A 22,534-nucleotide genomic window follows, 5' to 3' on the forward strand; every position below is an offset into this window, starting at 1 on the left:
AAACTAACAGAGCTGGGGGTTTCCCTCTGCACCCGGTTCCTTTCTAGAAGGCGAGGCTCCTGAGAGGCCAGTGAGCTACAGAGCCCAGCATCAGAACTTCAGGACTTCAGGGCATTAGGGGTGGCTGGGAGCTCTGGGAGAGAAGAAAGCAGAAACTTGAAGCACTTTACTGGCTGGGAATTGGGGACTTCTGAGCTGTCGGGTGGGGTTTTCTTTCCCTTTATTCCTTTATTGTAGCCTCTCTAGAGTGTCGTCTAATTATGTCAGAAATGCGTGTGCACACCTGGATCCACGCACCTGCATGATCCCCCCACCCCCTGCCCAGAACAGTACCTGGCACAGAGTGAGTGCTCTGTAACTGAGTGAATGGACAGAGTTTAGATGGAGAGGCCTGATGGTCCACAGGAGTGGCAAGTCTGGCATTTGTAACTTGGCGAACACCAAGGTGACCAACTCCATACCAGGCACCACTGTGCTTTATGGATGAACTTCAAGCCTTAAACCACCCCATCTGTCTTTTAAAGAAATTCACCTTTGCTTAGTGACTGCTGGGACTGGCATTGCTTCCTTACATTGCTGGGACACCTTCCTGCCACCTCCGGTAGTAGTGGTGGCAGGTTTCTGGCTGCCGACACCCACATCCCCAAATGCCCGCCAGGCCCTCAGTCTCCATGTGGGGAGCAACCCCTCCACCCTGGTGCATGTGGTTTGGACAAGGTACCTCCATTCCTCACTCTAGCTGGCAAGTGGTCCAAGCCCAGCCAATCAGAGCCCAGCAGCTCCCTACCAAATATGATTGGTAGAAAAGCGAGGACAGACCTAGGCTGGTCCAATCAGAGTAAATCTTAATTAGAACCTTGCCTGGGGCAAACACTTGCTCTTTTTTTGCTGAACGTGAACCTGGAAGGATGAAGCCCTGAGCGTCATCTTCCTGAGAATGAACCAGACAGCAGAGGGCAAAGCAAAGAGGGGCAGGGAAGGGAGCCCTGGAGATGCCACCTGAGGCCCCTGGATCACGTGAAATCATGATATTTCCAAACTTGAATCAACACCTTTATTTTCTACTTAAGCAGTTGAACTGGGTTTTCTATTTGCAATAGCAAAGTCCTGACTGGCAGGGTCTGTAAGTGTCAAGGCTCTCACAGGTAAATGCAGCTCAGGAACCTGTGAGCGGAGCAGAAAGCCTTGAGAGATGGCAGGAGTCAGCTGGACCCAGGCTTCGGATTGGCTGCACAGATGCCCGCAGAGATTTTAGGAAACCTGATTGGTTGTATGTTGTCCCAAAAGGAGTGTGAAGACCAGAGGGACATAACTCCCGAGACCCTCATTGGAGCTCAGAAGAACTTTCGGACAGGTGGGACCACCGACGTTGGAGTGGACCGCCTCGGGAGAAGGGGAGAGGCGTGTCCCTGAAGACGCACGTGTGGCGGCTGGCCCCGAGTTTCTGGAGCAAAGTCAGGCACGGGCAGAGCTGGGGTTATGGACAGATGCTGCCGGATGCGGAGCTCCTGCTGCCGGCAGTAATGCAGGGGTGGCTTATCGGGTCCTGGGGCTCCCCTGGGGCCCCGGGCAGGAGCATGAGGGGTCAGTATGCTGCACCTAAATATTCACACCTTCAGACCCAGGGGGCCTCCAGCACAGAGAAGACGGTCGGCCAAGCTCTGCAGCCATCTGCTAAGACGCGCCACAGGAAGGGGACAGCATGGCCAGCCAGGGCTTTAGGTCGGGGCCCTGGTGGGTCCAAACCATCTGGCTGGGAGGACCGGGACAACCTGGAAGGGAGACAGGCAGAGAATTTGGGGACAAGCAAGATCGATAGCCAGCTCACAGCTTTCCTGGCTCACAACCCACCCCCAACTCCCAGCTGTTTCCCATCCAAGTACTAACCAGGCCCCACCCTGCTTAGCTTCTCATGTCAGACGAGATCGGGCGTGTTCAGGGTGGTATGGCCGTAGACCCAGCTCCAGCTGCATCCCTCCCATCAGAACTGCCCACCCTGCTCTCCCTCCACACCAAGTCCTCTCTGGCCTTTTCTACCCCAGTAATCTCACAGCTCTGCCTGCCCTGCCTCCGCCCCGATGTGGGAGTGCCAGGTCTCCCTGGCTGGACTGGGCTCCCCGGGCGGGAGAGAGGCAGGGGCTGAGGTATGGTTACCCCTTGTCTTCCCGCTCTCCTACATGGAGGGCAGAGTGGGACTCAGGGACACCCACGCCTTGGCTCAGGTCACCTGGCATTTTCTCATACTTTGGATTTTCCTTCTGGGACCTGGGCTCGCTCTGCTGGACTGGCTCAGGCAAATGGGGGAAACTGAGGCCACTCGCTTCTCCCCTTCTGTCCTGGTCTAAATGTCACTCCCAGTGAAACTGAGGGCCACTGCCAGCCAGAGCCTGCTGTATGGCAGTGGGGAGGGGCATGGGGGCGTTCTGAAGCAGTGAGGGCGAGGCTCTTACCCCTAGAGGATGCTGCAGGGGCGCTTCTGCGGCCTCGTGGGCTGGGGACAGAGGACGGCCCGGATTGCCTCATCAAAGACGGTCTTCAGGCCTCGCTGGGTGAGGGCCGAGCACTCCAAGTATTTCACCGAATCTGGGGTGTGGCAGCAAGAGGGCAGAGGCCTAGGTCAGGGGAGGGTCCGGGGCCAAACCCCCTCCCGGACACACAACTGCGCCAGGCTGTGGGGGCCACCCGGGCCATGTCACTCAGAGCGGGGAACTGACCACTGTGCCTATTTTCTCCTGACACCGTGGGAGGGGTTCAGACCCACAGGGGCAGGCCTGTGCTTTTCTGGACAGATAAGCCCTTAATCCGTGGAAGGGAGGCAGGACTTTCGGTTCTTTTCTGGGAAAAAAAGGTCACTCAAGCTAGTGACCAAACCTCCCTGTGCCTCAGCATCTTCTAGAACTTAGCCACTTCCCTCCCTCCACACTTCCTCACGGGCCCTGAGGCACTCCAGGTCCCCCACTTTCTAAGTGTCGCCCGACCATTCCTTAGCTTCATCCCATTTTAGAGATAAGGAAATTGAGACTCGGAGAGGTGAGGTTGTTTGTCCAATGTCACACGCCGCCATGAGACACCTAGGGGTCCTCAGCAGGAGGAGAGGGACTGGGAGAGCACCTCCTTTCTCCCAGGAGGGGACAGGCCTCCTCCCACATGACCGCTCAGGGCTGGAGCCAGGGCCAGTGTTCCATGGCCTTCTGGAAGGAACCTGTGTCAGCTCCACGTCCGCTACAACCCAAGCAGGTTCACCGCAGTGAGGCGACCACAAACCCCTTCCCCAAGAAGCCTCCTTTCGAAGCTGCTCTGAGAAGGAAGAGGGAGGAGGCACACGTCTGCCCCCCGCCCCCCACCCCAGGGCTCCAGACCCGTCAGCGGAGATCACCAGCTGGGCCTGAGCCGCCCCCACAGCTGGCACTCCGGGACCGATGGGCCGAGGTAGCGTCGTCCTCCTCACCAGCTGGGCAGCCACCCCGCTCCCCACCCTACTCTGGGCCTCCTCCCTCTGGGCCTAGGCAGGCCCAAGACAAGTTCAAAGTCTCTGCCCCTGCCCCCAACCCTCCCATCTGGGATCAACTCCAGGAGGCATTAGCTAGAGGCGGAGACAGGGTCACCAGGTCATCTGCTTAGAGAAGAGAAAGAACTTTGGGGGACTCTGTAGGCCGCCTTGTGCAGGTGGGGAGACTGAGGCCAGGGAGGAGCCACTGGCTCCAGGTCACACACACAGTCAGTGCCAGAGCCAGGGCAGCATCAGACCTTCCTGCCCCTTCTAATCTCAAAGCACGTGCCTTAGAAGGGAGATGGTCGCCTGGAGGCTGGAGGGTCAGTCTTTGGGGGAAGGAGTCTAGGGGGACAGGCTGGTCCAGAAGAAGCGAAGGCAGGGCTGCAATCCCTGACATTTGGGAGGGGAAACCAGCAGCCCCAGGAGCCAGAGCCCCAGCATGGGGCAAGGGGCCCAGGGCTTAAGCAGCAACTTGAGGTCCCTGCGCGAAGGTGGCCATGTCACTAGGCTAGTCACAGGGAGGGGGTGGTGGCAGCTGCGGTTTCTCTTCCTGTGAAGAGATCTGAGTCCCCAGGGCCCTCCCAGTTCCGGCGGAAGGAAGAGTGGTGGGGCTGAGGCAGAGACTGGGGCAGGGTGTGGAGGCCCGACTGATGCAGGGTCCACCGAACTCAGGGCCTGAAGGACCCCAGGTCCAGGCAGAGCATCCTGGGTACCAGGGTCACTCTTCACAGTGGCCAAACCCATTGGTGGCCCAGGACCTGGAGGCAGGTCAGGGCCTGGCCAGTCACAGCAGGTCTCAACACCATGAGAGGGACCAGCCCCATCAGTCATGGCCCCTCTGGTACGGCTGCCCTGGGCCACCTGAGCATGCCCCAAGCCAGCCATTTGCCATCCCGAGTTTTCATCCCAGTTCTGCCACCTACTAGCTGTGTGACCTTTAAAAGTCACTTCACTTCTCTGGTGTGATGATCGGGAGGCGGAGAGGAGTCGGGCTGAGAGGTCTGAAGACGGGGGCAGGCAGAGAGGGGACAGAGGGAGGCCCTCACCCCTCAGACCCAAGGCACAAGCACCTCCTCCAAGAAGCCTTCCTGGACACCCCAGACCTGACTTGGCTGCTTGTCCCCAAAGCAGCCACAGCACAGCCCACTCCATCCCTGCTTCTGTCTGTGCAGAACACACTTTGTTTCAAGATCTGATCATGGGTTATACTGCTGTTAATAATAGCAAACACAGCCTGCCTCCCACGTGCTGCTCCTCCCAGCGGGCGCTGCTCTTGGGGCTTCAAGGGCATTAACTCATCTAATTCTCCCAGCTGTCCAGAACTATTACTATGGCCGGGTTTTCCTGATGAGGAAACAGGCACAGAGATGGTAAGCAATCAGCCCGGGGTCACACAGCCAGTCCACGACATGGCCAGGGTTTGAACCACGGAGCCTGGCCCCTGAGCCCATATTTGTGATGAGCAGAGGCTGAGTTGGGGCCCCCCCCTGCACCCAACCACCCTCTCCAAGCCCAAGCCTCGTACCAATCTCTTTGGCCAGTGCCAAGCCCTGTGGGTAGGTAATAGGCGCCAGTTTCTTCTCCTTCAGCCGCTCGATGGTGTCCTTGTCGTCCCGCAGGTCCAGCTTGGTGCCCACCAGGATGATGGGCGTGCTGGGGCAGTGGTGCCGAACCTCGGGAAACCACTGGGCAGAGAGAGGGCACACATTTGTGTAGGAAGCAGAGGAAGAGTGAGAGTGGGGGAGAAGAGGGGCCCCAGGGCTGAGAAGATAAGAGGTGGGCACGAATTTTTGAGAACAGACGTGAGGTTGTGCAGAGAGGAGTGAGGGCAGGTTACAGAGGGTAGAGAATGAAGCTGACACTCCCAGCCCCCTCGGAGACCCCCTCCAAGTCTCATTCCCGGGGCCCCCCAGCTTTGGGTGGCACTGAGACCCTCTCTACTTATACCCTCTGCTGCCCCAGGGACAGGGGCCCCTCCTTCCTTTTCTCAGGGTTACCTGCCCCCCAGGCCCCTCAGGCACTGCTCAGCCCCGCTCACCTTGGCGCGAACATTCTCATAGGAAGCTGGACTGACGAGGGAGAAGCAGATGAGGAAGACATCCTAGGGACAGAGCAGGCGGGGCCACCTGTGAGGGGAGGCCCAGGTACATCCCACCTGTGCCCCCCATGCCTGGCAGCACTGAGCAGTGGAGCCCAGGGGACACTGGGGTCGGGCAGGGATGCCTGTCTGCCCACCGCCAGGCGGCTGCTGGTTTACCCAGAACGTCCCAAAGGCCAGGGTTTGTCCTTAGCGTTTCGTCTTCACATAGCACCTACTGCAGGGCTGCCGCCCCCATTCCGCAGATAGGAAGAGTGAGGCCACCAGGGTTTATGGGTTTGCTGTCTGGAGCTCCAGAATCCCAACTCCTGACCAGGCACCTACTACCCCACTGTCTGCTCACCAGCCCCAACCCTGGAGGAAAGGTCAAGGGTGGGGGCGGGGGGTGAAGTGGCGGCTGCCCAGCAGAATCACCTGCAGGCTTTCCCCCTCTCTTCTCTCCTCACCCAGCACACCTGGGGTTCACTGTCCTGGGTTCCCAACTAAAGCCCAATCCTGGGTCTGCCCCCTTCACCCACAGGGAACCAGGTGGTGCCAGAGCCCATGGCAGGGGTGGGGGGACTGGGAAGAGAGCAGAGTGGTGACTGGGGACTGAGGGAGGGCTGAGGGCAGAGGAGGAGGCCCTGGCTGTGCCTACCGAGGACCAGGCAGTATCCTCAGGCTGAGCCCTGGGGTGGGGGTCAGGGTTCACCAGGCCAAGCTGGCCCAAGGCCACCGCACACAGAGAGAACAAGGAGAGCAGAGGGCAGCTGGCAAGGAAAGCGGGGGGAGCTCACCGTCTGTGGATAGGAGAGCGGCCGGAGGCGGTCATAGTCCTCCTGCCCCGCAGTGTCCCACAGCCCCAGGTTCACGGGCTTGCTGTCCACCATCACGTTGGCTGAGTAGTTGTCAAACCTGCGGGGAGAAGGCAAGACAGAAGGGTCAGCCTGCAGCCCGGAGCGCAGGGCCCTCCAGTCCAGCCCCGCGTGGTTTCCTGGTGGAGGCTGGGAGGCAGAGAGGGCCTGCAGCAGGGCCAAAGGCACACAGCACTCTACAGTGAAGTGTGTTTCCTCTTTTACTTCATGACTGACGCACAACCTAAGGAATTTTAAACTCAGGTAAGCATGAAGGGGAAAACACTGTGTCAGTCGAGTTCCTGCCTTCACCTATCCTTTAGAGAGGAGCTTTTTCAAGGGTGCATACTATTCCTGGTAAATTTCAGGAGAATAAATTCACCCACCTCCTACGATGGACACTGAGGCCAGTCACCCAGGATTTGCTACACTAGGGTTTATCCCCACCTCAGGCTGGGTAACCACGGAAGAAACCCCACGATGAGGAGGTGGTACAAGTGGTTTATTTAGGATGTGAGCCCGGACAGCTACAGGGGGCCAGAGGGGAGGAGACGGGGAAGGGGCAGCAGCAGACACAGGCCAAGTGAGGGACCTGTTACTACTGTGGGCAGCTGGGGCTGGGGCCAGCCAGGGCCACCTGAGAGACAGCAGGGACCATGCTTAGGGCATCCCCCAGAGGTGTCCGGGTATTACCCACCATCCCCATCTTCCGCTGGTAGAGGGGTGTCCAGGGGTGTTCCTCCCCCGGTTTCCCAACCCACACTGAGGGCACACAGGAAGCTGTCAGTCATGGGGGGTTTGGGGAAAAGCCACCGGCACGTGCCGGAGAGACCCCCCGGACTCGCCGAAGGGGTAGTGTGGGTGCCGGCAACAACTGCCGGCCTCTGCCCGCCAGCTGACGGCAGGGAGGCCCCCAGGGCAGTGAAAGGAGCTGCCAGCGTTTTAAAAAACGATTCAATTCAACAGTATTTATCGCGACACACACCTCTGAGCAGAAGGTGCTGGTTCCTCATGCTGTGGAAGAGTAAACTGGGATCAGAGGAGTCTAGCGACTTGCTCAAGGCCACACAGCCAGTGAGTGCCCGAACAGGGTGAGACACTAGTGCTCACTGACTTGTGCCACACCTGGGCTTCCACAGATGCTCCCTGCCCTGTCCCTCAGGGCTAGAGACACCCCCTGTCTCTCTGCACTGAGGTCACCCACACAGGCCGCTGTCCCCTGATCTGGCCCACTGAGGCCTCAGGCTCTTCCAGTTTCTCTTCCTACCTGTCTTGTCCAGCCAAGCTGTTTCCCAGACCGGGCTCACACTGCCTGCCTCCTCGCACTCATTCACGCTGTGTCCCCTGCCTGGAGTGGCCTGTCCACCTCTCCTTGTCCAAATTTTCCCACCCACCACACTCTCCAGGCCTCTGCTCCTGTCTGCATCTCTCTCTCTAGATGGAATCTCCTTCCACCGCCTTTCACCCTTATCTCCTATTCATGCTTCAAAACCCTGCTCAGGCAGCTCCTCCTTTGTGGGGAAACCTCTGCACACCCCCCTTTCCTATCCTCCACCTGGACAGAGTTTGTCATTCCCTCCCCCAGGCACCCACTTTGCCTTGACCACGGGCAGGCACTCCATGTGCCTCTATCCCACGCACGCTGTGGGCTCTGCAGTCTCAGCCCAGGCAGCAAGGACAGATGCAGGTGGAATGGAATTAAAGCAAAGTGAATGGAAGCCCTTGGGACGTCACCTCCTCCATGAAGCCCTCACAGAATGCTATTCAGTGACAGGCTGCAGAAGCCCTGACTCTGATTCAGAGTCATTCTGAAGACACCTGTCCTGGGAAAGACCACGCATACAAAAAATATATAAATAAAGCCCGCCAGCCTCACGTTCAATACATCATGCTTGGTCAGCCCTGGAGACTGTGCCTGGTCACCTCTCAGTCACTCAGGTGGCCCTGCTCCCTCCTGCCTGGGAAGCTCCCGCACACACCCCCCTGACTTCCCAGCCCTTCTCCCACTGCTTGGCTGACTCTTACACAATCTCTCCTCCAGGCTGAGCCCAATGTCACCTCCTCCAGGAAGCCCTTCCTGACTGTCAGCCAAGTTGGGGTCCCAGCCCAGCAAGATGTGGGGAACTCAGCACCCCCAAAGGCAGACACCAAGTCTGGCTTGGTCCTCGCTGCACCCTGAGGCCAGTACCACCTTTGCACAGAGTAGGTGTTCTGTGTACCTACTCTGGGCTCCACCCATGCTGCCATGGGACTTCAGGTCCAGGGACACTCCACTGGGCATTATGGGAAAATGGTGCCTGCCTTGTCTTTGGCTCCACAAGAAACACTCCTTTAGGATAAGCTGGGGGTTTGGGGACACTTTCTCCTCTAGCACCCCATCTGAAACTCTGGTGCCCCAAGGCCTCCCCAAATTCTGGAGCCAAAGTGTCTGTTTTCTCTGGACCACCCCCCGAGGGACTCAGGGACTGTGGCCAGGACCTGGGACCTGCAGCGGCACCGAGCACCTACTCGGGCCTGGCAGAGGGCGAGGGGCCTTAGTACATTGTGTCTGGAAGGTCCACATGACCCGAGACGCTAGGACCTCAAGTGACTCCCATTAGAGAGAGGAGGAAACTGAGGCCCCGAGAAGTTATGTTTTTCAAGACCAGCCAGCTCATAAGCACAGGAGCTGGGACTTGAACCCTGCTCCCTCCACAACACCCATTAGTGAACCCAGGGACAGTCACCTGGGATCAGTCACCCAGAGTTGGGAGGGAACAGAGAGTTCCTCGTGAAGCCCTGTCCCAGCTGTGTGACCCTGAGTGAGTAAACGAGCATCTCTGAGCCTCACTTTCTTGGCTGTGAAAAAAGCCCTATCTCTTGGGGCCATCATGGGGCCATCGTGGGGTCCAAACAGACGGAGCACATTTAAGCCACCCCCCAGGGAGGTGCTGAGAAGCCGAGTAATCTCCTGTCCAATGTCCCTACATTCCCCTCCCCGGGCCCTCCCCAGAGGATTGTCGGCCAGAGCCTGAGGGATTGCCACAGGGACGTGTCCGTGACCTGTTGCAAGGACATGTCAGTGATCTGCAGCTCCCAGGGGTCCCCTTATCTCAGAGGCCCACAGGCCACCAGGACCAGAGGACCTCACTCCCATTTCCAGTGAGGGAACTGAGCCTCACAGGGAAGAGTCGGCAGCAGAGCCGGGGCTGGACCCTGTCACCCGGTTCAGAGCCCAGTGGAAAGCGTCGCTGCAAGTTCATGGCCCTCTGGGGACTCAGTGGAATTTGAGCCAGGGCTAGGATGAGAGCTACCCCTGAACTCTGGGAGTGCAGGGAGCTCACATTTGCTGAGCACCCAGGAGTGCCAAGCTCTGTTCCAGGCCCTTCATACTTCAATCTTTTCAGGGGCCCAGGAGGTGGAAATTTGCCATTGTTCCCATTTTACACTTGAGGAAATGGAAAATCAGAGAGCGGGAGTGACCTGCCCAAGGTCACACAGCTGGGATGTTTTCACCCAGAGTCTGTGTGGCCTCTTCCTGCCCGTCCTGGGCTGCCAGCCCAGCCCTGACCCTGGACTGGAGTGGAGGAGAAAACGGGACAGGTGAAAGGGGACCCCTAGTTCCAGCACCTTCTCAGGGCAGGCTGGAGCGTGACCTGCCTGCAACATGTTCAGCTCTGTTCTAGAAGCTGGTGGAACAGCTGAGGACAGGGCCCTGACCCCCCAGAGTCCTCACTCCAACAGGGAAGGCAGGTCAGGACAGGCTATGGAGACCATTAAGCAGGATGGTGGGAGAGAGGGGCCCTGCCAGGTGGGAGGGACCACATTTGACAGGGGTCAGGGAGGTGATACCTGAGCCAGGAACTGAATGGTGGGAAGAGGGGGAGATGCAGAGGCTTCTGAGAAGCTGGAGTGCCTGGGATGGTCTGGGAGGAGCGGGCAGCATTCAAGGCTTTGAACTCCAGCAGGGGAGAGGGGCCGTAATAGTGAAGGGGAGCTGTGAGAGGGATTTAAGGCAGAGTGTGGCTCCCCCTAATTTTCACGTTAGAAAGCTCGCCTGGGCTTCCCTCTGAGAAAGGCTAGAAGGAGGAGTGGTGGACAGGGGAGACCCCCTCCACCACGGGCACCCAAGAGCAGTGCGTTTCCGCCATGTCTCTGTCTCCTCATCTGTGAAACGGAGGTCTAACCCTGAGCTGCTCACCCACCGCTGCTGGGAGCCAGCTGAGCCCAGCTCCCTGCTTATCTGATTCTGTGCGGCAGCCTGTGCCTCCCAGTGCCCAGCAAACCGTCCGGTCCCAGCCCCAGGGGCTCTGCTGACCTTCATCTCTGTGCCTGTTTTCCCCAACCCCACCCTCTGCAGCTGTCTCCACACTTCGATGTCAAGGGCTCAGTACAATTTATCCACCGCCCCCCGTCCCCGGTCCCCCATCACAGGTGCACAGGTTGTAGCAGGGACTGCTGTGGGGCGTGTGCAGAGCTGAGCCACTCGGCACTGGGAGACAAAGGAGGGTGGCAGGCAGGACTGGTCACACACTGCGCAGGACAAAATGCAAACACGGGAGCCCTTGTTCAGAAATCAAGAGCTCCAAGCTGGGGACACGCGGGCGTTAAAGCAAGTGTGGCCCTTCCCAAGCGCGGAGCCCTGTGTGGCTGCCTGGCAGACATAGCACCATGAGGCTAGCCCTAGTCTCCAAGTCCTGGGAAGGCAGACCTCGTCTGGTCCATTCTGTCTGTCCTTCTACAAGGTTGCCCAGGACAACCCACTCCACCAGGAGCCAGTCTGCCCACGTTGCTGGGAGCAGCTGCCCCCTGGTCACACCACCCTGCACTGGAGAGGACACCTCCCATCTTCCTGGGCAGGGGACACACCCAGGTGGTGAGCTTGGGACCTCCCAGCCCAGCCCCCACCTCTAGAGAAAGGGGCACTGAGGCTCAGAGGGAGGAAGTGATGAGCATAATTTCCCTCGGCAAGGTCCCTGCAGCCCAGCTGGGATAGGCAGAGGCAAGAACACACTGCTGGTAACAATGGCCTTCTGCAGGGGCTGCCTGAACCTGATCACATGCCCGCTTCACTGCTCAGTGTAGAGCCAGCCCTCCCTCAGCACCGGGAGGTGCGGCTTGGCATGGAACGGTGAACAGGCAGGTAAGGGCAAGTGTTGGGGGAGGTGTGAGCTGGCACCAAGCGGTCGGGGACCCAGCTGGGGCAGTGACCGGTTTCCCAGGCTCCCTCCCCAGGTCTTCCTGCCCTGTCCTGGCTGCCGGCTTTCCTCCTGCCGAGGGGCTGGTCTGTACCCCAGGGAGAAATATCAGTAGAGGGGAATCAGGGCCCCTTAGTGTCTGTGAGCCTCAGCTTCCCCATGAGTGAACTGGTATCATAATACCCAGCTCCCCAGAGGATCAAATGAGGTCACACACGTGTGACATATTGTGGGGGCCAGCACACAGCAGGCCTGAAAAAGATGGTAGCTATTATGATGGGTTCTCCTACAGGCTCCCCATGACATTCAGTTCAGGTCCCCTGAGAACAGACACTGTGCTGGGACAAGGGAGACAAGGAAGTCATCTGGGGAGGGATAGGCCCCTTCCGGCTAGAACAGAAAGGCTTCCTGGAGGAGGGGGCACTAGAGATGGGCCTGGCAGCCTTAGCCGTGTGGACGAGGGAAGGACAGGTAACTCCGGGCAGGGGAAACAGCTTGGGCAAAGGCCCTGAGGTGGAAATGCCCAGGAATGCTTGGTGAGCCGAAAGGGGCCGTGAAGCCAGCAGGGAAGGGTAAGAGACGATCACACGAGGCTACAGAGCTGGGAGGTTGTGCTGGGGGCGGCAATGGGGGCACAGGGGGCCGGGAGGGAAGGGCCGGTGCTTCCCCGCTTACCCTCCCCTCCCAGAGTGTGACACCCACACTTTGCTCCAACCCCGACCCCAAGTCTGACAAGAGGACGGCTTCTGATGGCCTCCAGATGGCACTGCCCTCTCCCCCAACTCGCGCGCATGCACACACACAGGTGTCCCGCTGCCTCTGCTCCTGGTCATCGAAGCCGCCCAGAACCTCCTCCTTCCCCCACCCCGGCCCTCTCCTCCACTTCTCTGACCTGGCCCCTCTGCTCGGGTCAGCCCCCCCCCATCTCCCTCCTGCTCCCCTCCAGCACCCTGACCCCCCTCTGCATGTGAGGAACCCTCGGCCTCACCCTGGCAGTGCCCCTCGGCCACGCTGGGGGCCCCTCCAGCCAGATCATTAGGCAGCTCTGCCAGGCAGACTGGCTGAGGCGCCTCCGGGTTGCTCGACCCCCCACATGAACAGCACACAAGAAGTGCCTGAAGAGGGGGTGGGCCTGGCGATGCGTGTCTCCCCACCCGCAAGCACCCTGCCCACACAGCAGACTCACACGGTGGGGATGTACTCTCCTGGGAAGGCATTGGTCGTGTAGCTGATGAGAAGGCAGGTCTTGCCCACGGCTCTGAAAGACAGGAAGTTCCAGAGGGCATTGGTCACGGTCACGGGCCCTGCCTGGTTGCCAAGCCCACTCCTCAGGAAAGACCAGGCCCACCCCCTGGGCCTCAGTTTCCCGGCTGAGGGTCCCTGCATCAGTGCTCTTAAACCTGAAAGCCTTAGAGTCACCTGCAGTGTTCGTTGAAGCACAAACTTCAGGTCCTCCCCAGAGACTCCGCTCCGAGGTTGTGGGGCAGAACCAGGAACCTGTGTTTGGGAAAAGCTTTCCCCCTGAACTGGAAGATGCTGCAGGGCCCCCAGGGCTAGACCAGGGCTCTGCCACCACACACCTGGGCCACCCCCTGCCAGCGGCATGAACGTGGGCAAGTCAGTTAACCTCCCCATGCCTCAGTTTCCCCATCTAGAGACTAGGGACAAGATGAGCCCGTCCTCAGAGAAGTGTGCTCAAAAGTAAATTAGACGAAGCCCATAGGCAACCCAAGCACAGTGCGGGCACAGCCCCGCCTCCAGCTGGTGGGGAAGCCCGCCCCCCACCGGTCCTCCCAGTGAGCACAGCAGTTAAGAACTCAGAGTTTCGGAGTCAGGGAGACCTGGGTCCAAGTCCCATGAGGCCTTGGACAAATTATTCCACATCTTTGAGCTTTGGTTCTCCCGTGTGAAATGGGTTGGTGAGAGGGTAAAATACAGGGTGTGGTTAAGCCCAGGGCCCGGTGCATAGTAAGTGCTAATTAAACAGCGATCACCCTTTGTTCCCACTGTCTGCCCCAGCCTGCCAGGCTGGGAGGTCACACAGGTAGAAGCCAAAGGGATGGCCCTGCCCCTCTTGCCCGGCTCCACTGTTTTGTCACTTCCTGTTTGGAGGATCTGGCTGCCCTGTCCCCTGCACCCTGCCCCCCCCACCCCCGGGGGCCTGCCAGCAAGGTAACTTTGAATGACTGGAACGTTGCCCTCGGCTTCCGCCCTCCCCTTCTCAGATCTGATACAAAGCAGAAGTGGGCGACGGGGAGATAACGGTCAGCGGTGCCTCAGAGTCAGCTGAGGGCAGCCTGCTCCACTGGCCCGCCCCGGCGACCCAGCAGAGTCCAAGGGAGCCAGGCCCCCAGAACCCAGGCCAGGCCAGGCCTGGTCTCCAGCTGCCCCTCTGTAAGACAGGTGAGAGGCCCATGCAGCAGGAACGTGTTGGCAGGGGCTGGGGTGCACCTACAGAAAACCCCAGGTGCTCCCATGGGCTGGATGGACCCTGACACGCTGATCCCAGGAGGCATCAGAGGCTGCCATTTGGACCTGTCCTCTCACAGCTGAGGAAACTGAGGCCCATGGGAAGACATGACAACCCGAGGCCACTGAAATCTGACTGCTGAGAAGGCACCTCAGCCCAGCCTGTCCCCAACTGACCCCCCACAATTACATCTGCTCTTCCCCTCCTTCCTTAGCTCTGCCTCTCTTGTCCCCACCTTCTGCTCTGCACCCCAGCCCCTGCACATCCTCCCAGCCCAGCAGCCCCGGTGGGGGGCAGGGGCTGGCATTTATTGAGCAAACACTCTGTTCAGGGCAGCCACCCCAGATGACTAGAATGATCCCCATCGACTTCGGTGGGAGTTCCCAGGTGGCCAAGCTGAGGTCCAGGGAGGCACTGTGACTTGCCCAAGGCCACAGAGCAGCATAAGTCAGAGAGGACAGCCCAGCTCGACCTGGGGACAAGGACCAGATTTTTGGTTCCCTATCCACCACTTACACGCACAGAGCTGAAGACCTACGTCCCATGGGAGAGCTGCCCCAGCACCCTACAGGCAGGGGGCCCTAGGCACCCCCCCACCCGCAGTCCTCCACCCTCCACCCAGGAAGCTTCCAGGGTGAGGTGGCCAGACAGAGTGAAGCTGTCCTCTGCCCACCCAGGGCTCCCCCTGGTTCCTGGGAGAAGGGACTGTTCCTCCTGGCTGCCTCCCAAGGACTCCTACAGGTAAGGGGGCTTCCCCAGGGACACCTGTGCAGGAGGGTCTCAGGGCTCCTGGAAGAAGCTGTGAGGAAGTTCAGCCAGGTACCTACCCATCTCCCACCACCACGCATTTGATGGCCTGCATTGTGCCCGGGACCTGGGAGGCGGAGGCGGCGGCGCCCGAGGACCACTCCTGCGGCACCAGGGGTGTGGGGAGCCTGGTGAGGGCCCGGCAGGGGAGCAGCAGCAGCCAGGAGGCAGGAGGAAGCGGAAGGGGAACTTGCCCAAGCTGCTGCCCCCACAGCCGTTTGTGGGAGGCGGGGCATGCAGTCTGGTGGAACAGCTGAGGGGACCTCAGGTGCTGGGCTGGGCCCTGGCCAATGCCCCTCCTCACATCCCAGCTCTGGGGCACCAGCTGGAGCCCGAGGGACCCTCCCAGCTGGGGACTCTCTCCCACAGGCAGGGCCAGAGTTGTTCACCAAGAACTTGAGGTTTCTGAGAATTCAGTTCACCTCAATTCTAAGCCATAAGCATTTAATGAATGCCTGCTGTGTGCTGGGCACAGTAGCAGGTACTGGCGAGTCCAGGATGCAAAGGGCATAGCCAGTTCCTGGGGAAGATACGACCCCATCAAGGTTGTCCCTAAAGCAAGGCAGGAAGTGATGGGGCCACTGGGGATCTGCAGGGAGGGGGCCTCACAGTTACACAGAGGGAGAGCTGGGCCTATGAGGTGGCCCCGTTCGAGCCAGCACTTGAAAGACGGTGTCAGGGAGAGGGCGCTCTGGATGAGGGGACTGCATGAGCAAGACATGGAGGCTCCCCCCAGACAGAGGCCAGTGTGGGGACTGCTGAGTGTGGCAGGATGGGGGGAGGGGGAGGGCGATGAGGCAGGAAGGGAGGTGGGGGTGGGCTCCGGGAGAAGGTGACCTAGAAGGGAAGTGACAGGCAGTGTCCCTCGCCAGCCAGGCTCTGCGCTGCCGTGGAACTGAGAACCATGGCCCATTTTAAAGATGCAGGAACAGGGAGCCTGAGAAGGCAGGTGACACCAAACCCTCCCGTTGCCCCAGCTGCCACATTGGGGATAAAGCCTGGGTTCTGCAGCTCGCAGGATGGGGGGTGCTCCTTCCTCTGAGCCATGGCCAACTTGGAGCTGAGCAGCACTGAGTCTCCCAGGGGGGCTCCAAGTTCACCTAGTCCTTGCTGTTCATTGCCATCTTCCCAGCTCCAGGGGTGAGGGGGAGATGGGACAGAGCCACTGGTCACCCCCACCCCCAGACTCACTCAAAGCAAACCAGGAAACCACAGGAAAGCGTGAAGCTGGGCCCGGGGGAGCGTCTGCTGGGCGACCAACATCCCTCGGCTCCCCGCCCTGGAGAGAGCCCAGGATTCCCCCAGGCGCCTGGAGGCTGAACCCTTCCAGAACAACAGGGTTGGCACAAACGGCTTTTGCAGAAAGGGAAACGCAGCCTACGCAAGGCCTGCTGCTACTGGCCAGTCAATCAGTAAAACCAGCCAGTGCACCTCCATGTCTTGGCTCCGTGCTTTGCGCAGGCTGAGCTGAGCCAGCGGGGGGCGCTTCAGGGCGCCCAGCCCAGATCAGGAAGGCCCAGGGTCCCCCCATGGCCCAGCCTGGGCTCCCTCTAGCCCAGGCCACCTGAGAGCTCCCCTGTATCCACATTCTTTTCCCAACCACTGCTGTCCCGTAGGGCAACCTTTGTTAATCTAAATCAAAATGGCTGTGTGCTAGTTGCAATGGTATCCCGGGCTGGATTCCAGAACAGAAAAAAAAGTATTTATATATATATCAGCAGAAACAGTAGTAAAATCCAAAACAAATCAAAATTTAATTAACAGCATGGCACTAAAGTGAATTTCTTAGTTTTGACGGGTGCCAGGGTTATGTCAATGATGTTAACATCAGGGAAACCGGGTGGGAAACCTACATGAACGCTCTTACAATCTTAGCAGCTTCTCTATAAATCTAAAATTACTCCAAAATAAAACATTTACTTTTAAAAAAAGAAAAAGGAATAATGTACCTGTCTGGGAAGTCCCCGCCAAGCAGGAGGGCCACATGACTGGGAAAGGAGAGTGTGCCCTGGGTTTCACCCCCTGGTCCCCTGGGCGGGGCCGCTTGCACAGTAAATGACCTGCCCACTCACACTTGGCCACAGCCCCGAAACCGCACCTGCCCTCTCTCCTGAGAAAGGCGCTTCTCCTGGACAGCCCGAGCAAAGCACTGTCCCCAACTCAGGGCTGTCCAGCTCCCTCCTTCATGCTGTGTGCACTGATTATGCACCACTTGGATACCTAGCTCCGGGGTTGGTACCGCCATGGATACAGCACACGGAAGAATAGAAGGATACAAGTCCACCGATTTTGGCAGATGCACGCACCCATGAAAGCCCCACTGCAGGCAAGGCACAGCGCATCAGAGGACATTCCCATCACCCTGGAAAGTTTCCCTGTGCTCCCATGCAGCCCACCCCCCACCCCACTGCACACAGCTCTGATCTGCTGTCTGTCCTTACAGAATGCTCCGCGTTTTCTAGAATTTCACATAAATGGAATCATGGTGCGTGTGGCCTCTGGCCTACGGCTCCTCTCCATGTGCTTCTGAGGCTCTTCTGTGTCCTTGTGTGGGCCGGTCCGCCCCTTTTCACCAGCGAGCAGCATGCCACCCATCGTGGGGATGTGTCACAGCTTGTTATTCATCCAGTCCTGCCCTCTTCCAACCACACTTTGCAAACCCACTGAATCACAGAGCCCTGGGGCCTCTGGGCATGCGTAGAGGGACCGGGCAGGCCATCTGCAGCCAACCCCGCCCTGGCACCACTGGTATTCACTGCCCATGCAGCAGCTGCCCCAGCCCTGCTCACATACCTCCAGTGACGGAGAACTCATTACCTTAGGAGACAGTCTCTTTCATCCTTGGGCAGCCGGGCCTGTTAGAAAACCCTTCCTCATTTCAGCCCAAATCCGCCTTCCTAGCTTGTCCCCACAGAGGTCTTAGTCCTTGTCCCGGGGTCACTCGGGTTAGTCGGCTCCCTCCTCCCTACCCCGGGCTCTAGGATTTGGCAGGCCCGACCTCCACCCAGCCACGTGCTGACCAATGTTTACCTTATGCCTCTGGTCCAGTGATTTTTGCTGAGGTTTAATATTCCATGGTATGGATGTATCTAATGTATTTATCTAATCTCCTGCTAACAGATGTGTAGGAGGCTTGCCATCTTTGCTTTGCAAACAGGTCTAGAACATTTGTGGCCTCCTGGCGCTGGTGCGTGAGGTTTCTCCAGCAGGAAGAGGGCAGAGCCGTGGGCACATGCGTCTTTGACCTCCACAGAGAAGTCACTCTTCAGGTCCTCCTTGTCCACACCCTGCCTCACGCTTGGCCTCGTAAGGCTTTCTGACTTTTGCCAATCTTGTGGGTGTCAACCGGCATCTCGTTGAGGGTGTAATTGCCATGAACTTATTTCTGCGGATGGTGAGAATCTCTGCAAGTAGTTATTAGGAATTTGGGTTTTCTGGTCCATACATTGTCCTCCCCTACCTCTTGTCCATTTCTCTGTCCTCGTATTTATTTGGAGAAGGTCTTTGTGCGTTCTCACTCCCGACCTTAGCTTGCTGCGTGCATTGCCGACATTTCCGCCAGTCTTCGGGAAGCCTTCTGGTCAGCTGCGGCTTTCCATAAGCAGAACTTCTATCTGAATGTCGCCCGGTTTCTTCTCTCCTGAGCTGTGCTGTGGGAGGGAGTGTGGGTCACAAAGCAGTCCTCCTGGCTCCCAAGTTCACCCAGACAGATGTTCGTCTCCATCTTCTCCTACAGCTTTAAAAGTTTTGCTTTTGATGTTTGGCTTTTCACACATTTAGGGTGGGCTTGGGAGTGTGTGGAGCCTTGGACTCCAGTTTTGTGAGGCGTGGGTTCAGCGGAGTCCTCTCCGTGACCCAGGGTTCCCACACCGTTCATTGGGGAGCTCTGCCTGCCCCTCCCCGCCCCCGCCCCACCCCTGTGCTGTCCCCATCTGTCGCATGGCCAGGGTCTCCATGTGTGAGTTCGTTCCTAGCTTCTCTGTCTGTCAGTCCATCCGTCCACACTTGAGCCAGCATAATACTGCCTTAATTTCTGAAATCCATGTCCGATTTTTATGCCCGGCAGGGCCCTTGCTCCTCCCTTGGACTTTTTCACGAATGTTTGTTTTTGCTGACCATTTGCTTTTCCATATAAATTTTAGAATAAACTTGTCAAGTTCCAAGAAAAACGATGCCAGGATTCCAATTAGAATTCTGTTCAATTTATGGGAGAGTTTGGGGAGCACTGACGTCTTTGTAAAGTTCGTCTTCCTGCCCGTTAATGTGCTTCATTTTTTCTTTATGTCTTTCAGTAGAGTTTTATCATTCCCTCCGACGTAGGCCAGGCACATCTTTTCATAAGGTTTATTCCCTGATACTGAATTAATTCAGTATCATCGCAACTAACACTTTTCAAAATTGCATTTTCTGTTTGTGGCTTACAAGTAGGAAAAAATGTCGTTTTGTATATTGCACTTATTTATCCACATGGCAACCTGGGTGGAAATTCCTGTTATACGTTATATAGAGATTTTGCCACTGGCAAGTCCACGGCTATCTTTGTAGATAGTCTTATCATATGTAGGAAAGTACAGTTGTATCTCTCCCTTCCCAATTTTTAAACTATTACTTCCTTGGATTGTTTGGGGCCTTTACTGCTGCATTAAGTAGGCTCAGTGATGGTGGGCATCTTGGTCTTACTTCTGACTTTAAAAAGAGTGTTTCCACCTTTCACCATCAGACTCAATTCAGTCTCTGGCAGAGAACATCCCTGCTATTCTTAGTAACAACTATTTTGCTTTGTTTCTGTCTTAGGTATTTAATTTGATTGAATGCTTTTCTTCCCTGTATCTAGGGAGATGTCATGAATAACATTAACACATTTTCTGACGTTCAATGGCCCGAGCATTCCTGCAGAAACCGGACTTGGTCACTGCAGGGAATGCTGCTGGCTGTCCCTCCGTGGCCATTCTCCACTTCCTCTTTGAATAACCGAGCTCCAAGCCCTGCAGCCAGCCCCCCCCCACCAGCTGAAGACCACGTTTCTCAGTCTCCCTTGCAGCAAGGTGCGGTCCTGTGACTAAGTCTCTCGGGGATCGGGGGCGGGGTGGAAAGGATGCACACAACAACTTTTGAGTCAGCACCTCCTTGAAGGTGAAACCTTGTCCTGTGTACCTTTTGTCCCACCCCTCCGCTGGGGAGGAAACAGAAGTCCAGGTGGGATCCTGGGTGTGTGGGGGATGCGAGGTCAGGGCCACGCCCCTCCAGGCAGGAGAGCAGAATGCACTTTGTCTTCCCAAAGCCCCTGTGTTATGGGGTCTCTCTGTTGTAACAGCTTCGATGCAGTCATGTGATTGTCCTTGATGGACTGCTGGCTTCGGCTCGCCAGAATGGGGCAGAGTGTCCCCTGCGCACCAGTGAAAACGGCCGGTGATTTTCCTTTCTCATCTGTCCTTGTCTTTTCTGTGCGAGTGGGGGAAGGGTGCCAAGGTGGCACCAGTTTCATAAAAGGAGTTGGCAACATTTGAAAAGCCCTCGGGGCCTGGTTTTGAAATCATGACGGAAGGGGAAAAGGTACATTTTAAACCACTAATTCCATTTCTTTAAAGGCTATAGGCCATTTGGAATTTCTGTTCCTTCTTCATCATCCTTCATGTATTTTCCTAGAAGTACTTTATACACTTTTATATGTTGCTTGGGGTTTTTAATTCGTACATCTTTTTAGTCTCTCCTTTTCGATTTCTGTTATATTCCTTCTTTTTATTTTATATTAATCATTTTTGTTCCTCATTTTTGTTTTTAACTGCTCCCAAAATTTGTTAATTATATTAACCTTTTCAAGGAACCGACTTCGGGCCTTTTTAATACTTTCTACTATGCAATTTTATTCCATTTATTTAAAATCTGTTCTTACATTCATCATTTCCTTTTCTTCAGGTTTCTTCTGTTGTTCTTACTTTACTTCTTGGTTGTGAGTCTTAGTTCATGAATTTTCAATCTCATTTTGTTCCTAATCCAAGCTCTTATGGTTATAAATTGTCCTCAAATACTACCTTAGCTGCAGCCAAGTTTTTAAAAATTGTGGTAAAATGTACATGATGAAATTAACCCAAATTAACCTTGACATATAATATTTTATGGCTTAGCTCTAAGTATTTTAGATTTTCATTATAATTTTCTTTTTGATCAATGAGTTCTTTGAAAGTGTGTTATTCCTTTTGAAATGTGGGGAAATGGGATTGCTGTCTTTTTGCTATTTATTTTTAAAAGTATTACAGTCAGAGAACTTCGCCTGATTCTTTTAACTTTGTTGAGATTCGCTTTACGTGGGACCTCGTAGCGGGCTTATTGTTCACCAACACGGAGCTGTTCAGTGTGGCGGAAGTGTCCAGGCACCCGAAGATGGTGGCTGTGCTGCCAGATCTTTTCTGTCGTCGCAAATTGCCTCCATTTGTCTCGCTTGATCCATCGGCTACTGAAAAAATTTACGAACTCTCCCACCAAGGTGGAGAATTTGTCCACTCTCCTTAGCATTGGGTCACTTTTTATTTTTGCTTCATAAATCTTTATGCTCTGTCATCAAACGCATACAACTTTAGAATTATTATATCTTCCTAAAACTTTTACCCTTCTATTAAAATAGCAGCCGCATTTTTGAAGTCTTTGCTACAGTCTAAGATCTGGCACAATGAGGACATTTAGTAAATTGTTATAGAAATAAGAGCTTTGGGGGGGTGCCTTCAGGGTCTCTGGCTGGCCCCCAAAGGCCGTGGGTGGAGGTCTGCCCCTGTGGGTGGAAGTCCACTCTGCCTCCGGTCAGTCCCATGCTCCGCATCACAATCAGGAAAGGTCGGGCAGGGTCCTCCCAGGGTGACTGAGCTCTGGGCTCAGATTCCTGGGGGGCTGACAGACACAGGCACTGGTGATTGTTTCCAACCTGGCCCCCACCCCTTAGGTTGCTCACCTCTCTCCCTCCAGCTGGGGGAGGCGCACTCAAACCCAAAGTCTCCCTGGGGCAGAGTCAGGGCAGGGGTGCCCCAGGAGGGGATTGTGTCCTAGGGAAACCCATGGAGCCCTGGGTACAGAGTGCTGGGATTTCCTTGTCTCCCTGGGGGCTTTCCTCCTGCCCCTGGGGCAGGTTCTGTGCCCCAGACACACCCAGAGACCGAACACAGGCAGGTTCCTATTGCCCCACTTTCAGACCCCAGGCTCTCCCCACCAGGGTCCCCAAGGGCCGCCCTCCATGAGGGTCCCTGGGCAGGCACACCCCCCCTCCTCTCCGAGGTCCCCCTCTCCCCAGGACGCTGTCTTGCCTTTCTCTTCACCCCTTCAGTGACCACCTCAGCCCCTTGAGGCTCCTATCCCTGTCCCTAGGCCAGCTGGAAACGCCTCCCACCCCAGCCTGGGGCACCCACTGGCCCCGTGAGCTCAGCAGCCTTCCCCACCCCCTCCCCCAACAAGCATCCCTCTCCCCCAAACTGGGACCTGGACAGCAAACATTTTTCTAAGTTTCTTTGGTATATTTTAATATTTTCAGATTACCTTTGAATGAGCAATATATTCACATTACCCAGAATTCAAGACATACAGAAAAGCCTATCACAGGGAGTCGACCTTCCAGCCCAGCTGCCAGCTCCCCACCCCCTTTGGGGGGCCACCTCCTTGGCCAGTGGCTCG

At 56.7% G+C, this 22,534-nt stretch overlaps 1 protein-coding gene across 1 annotated transcript; it reads right to left on the bottom strand.

Annotated features, from left to right (window-relative positions):
- Positions 1-1,031: 1,031 nt before the first annotated feature.
- On the bottom strand, positions 1,032-15,061 carry RAC2 (Rac family small GTPase 2). Its single transcript, XM_037068177.1, has 7 exons — positions 14,899-15,061; positions 12,788-12,859; positions 6,368-6,485; positions 5,532-5,594; positions 5,019-5,178; positions 2,451-2,583; positions 1,032-1,772 (listed from the first exon to the last, which is right to left on the bottom strand). Exons 1-6 carry the CDS (start codon positions 14,931-14,933, stop codon positions 2,453-2,455), a joined length of 579 nt encoding a protein of 192 aa, XP_036924072.1. The 5' UTR covers positions 14,934-15,061; the 3' UTR covers positions 1,032-1,772; positions 2,451-2,452.
- Positions 15,062-22,534: the final 7,473 nt, after the last annotated feature.

This window comes from Sturnira hondurensis, unplaced genomic scaffold (genome assembly GCF_014824575.4).
Source record: "Sturnira hondurensis isolate 20B ecotype Veracruz unplaced genomic scaffold, ASM1482457v3 Scaffold0017436, whole genome shotgun sequence".
NCBI lineage: Eukaryota > Metazoa > Chordata > Mammalia > Chiroptera > Phyllostomidae > Sturnira > Sturnira hondurensis.

Excerpts from the sequence above, each read along its gene's own strand:
- RAC2 (XM_037068177.1), bottom strand. The coding sequence starts at position 14,933 with ATGCAGGCCATCAAATGCGTGGTGGTGGGAGATGG. Across the intron at positions 6,486-12,787 it reads GGAGAGTACATCCCCACCGT|GTTTGACAACTACTCAGCCA; the intron begins GTGAGTCTGCTG and ends TTCTCCCCGCAG. Across the intron at positions 5,179-5,531 it reads ATGAGAATGTTCGCGCCAAG|TGGTTTCCCGAGGTTCGGCA; the intron begins GTGAGCGGGGCT and ends CTCTCTGCCCAG.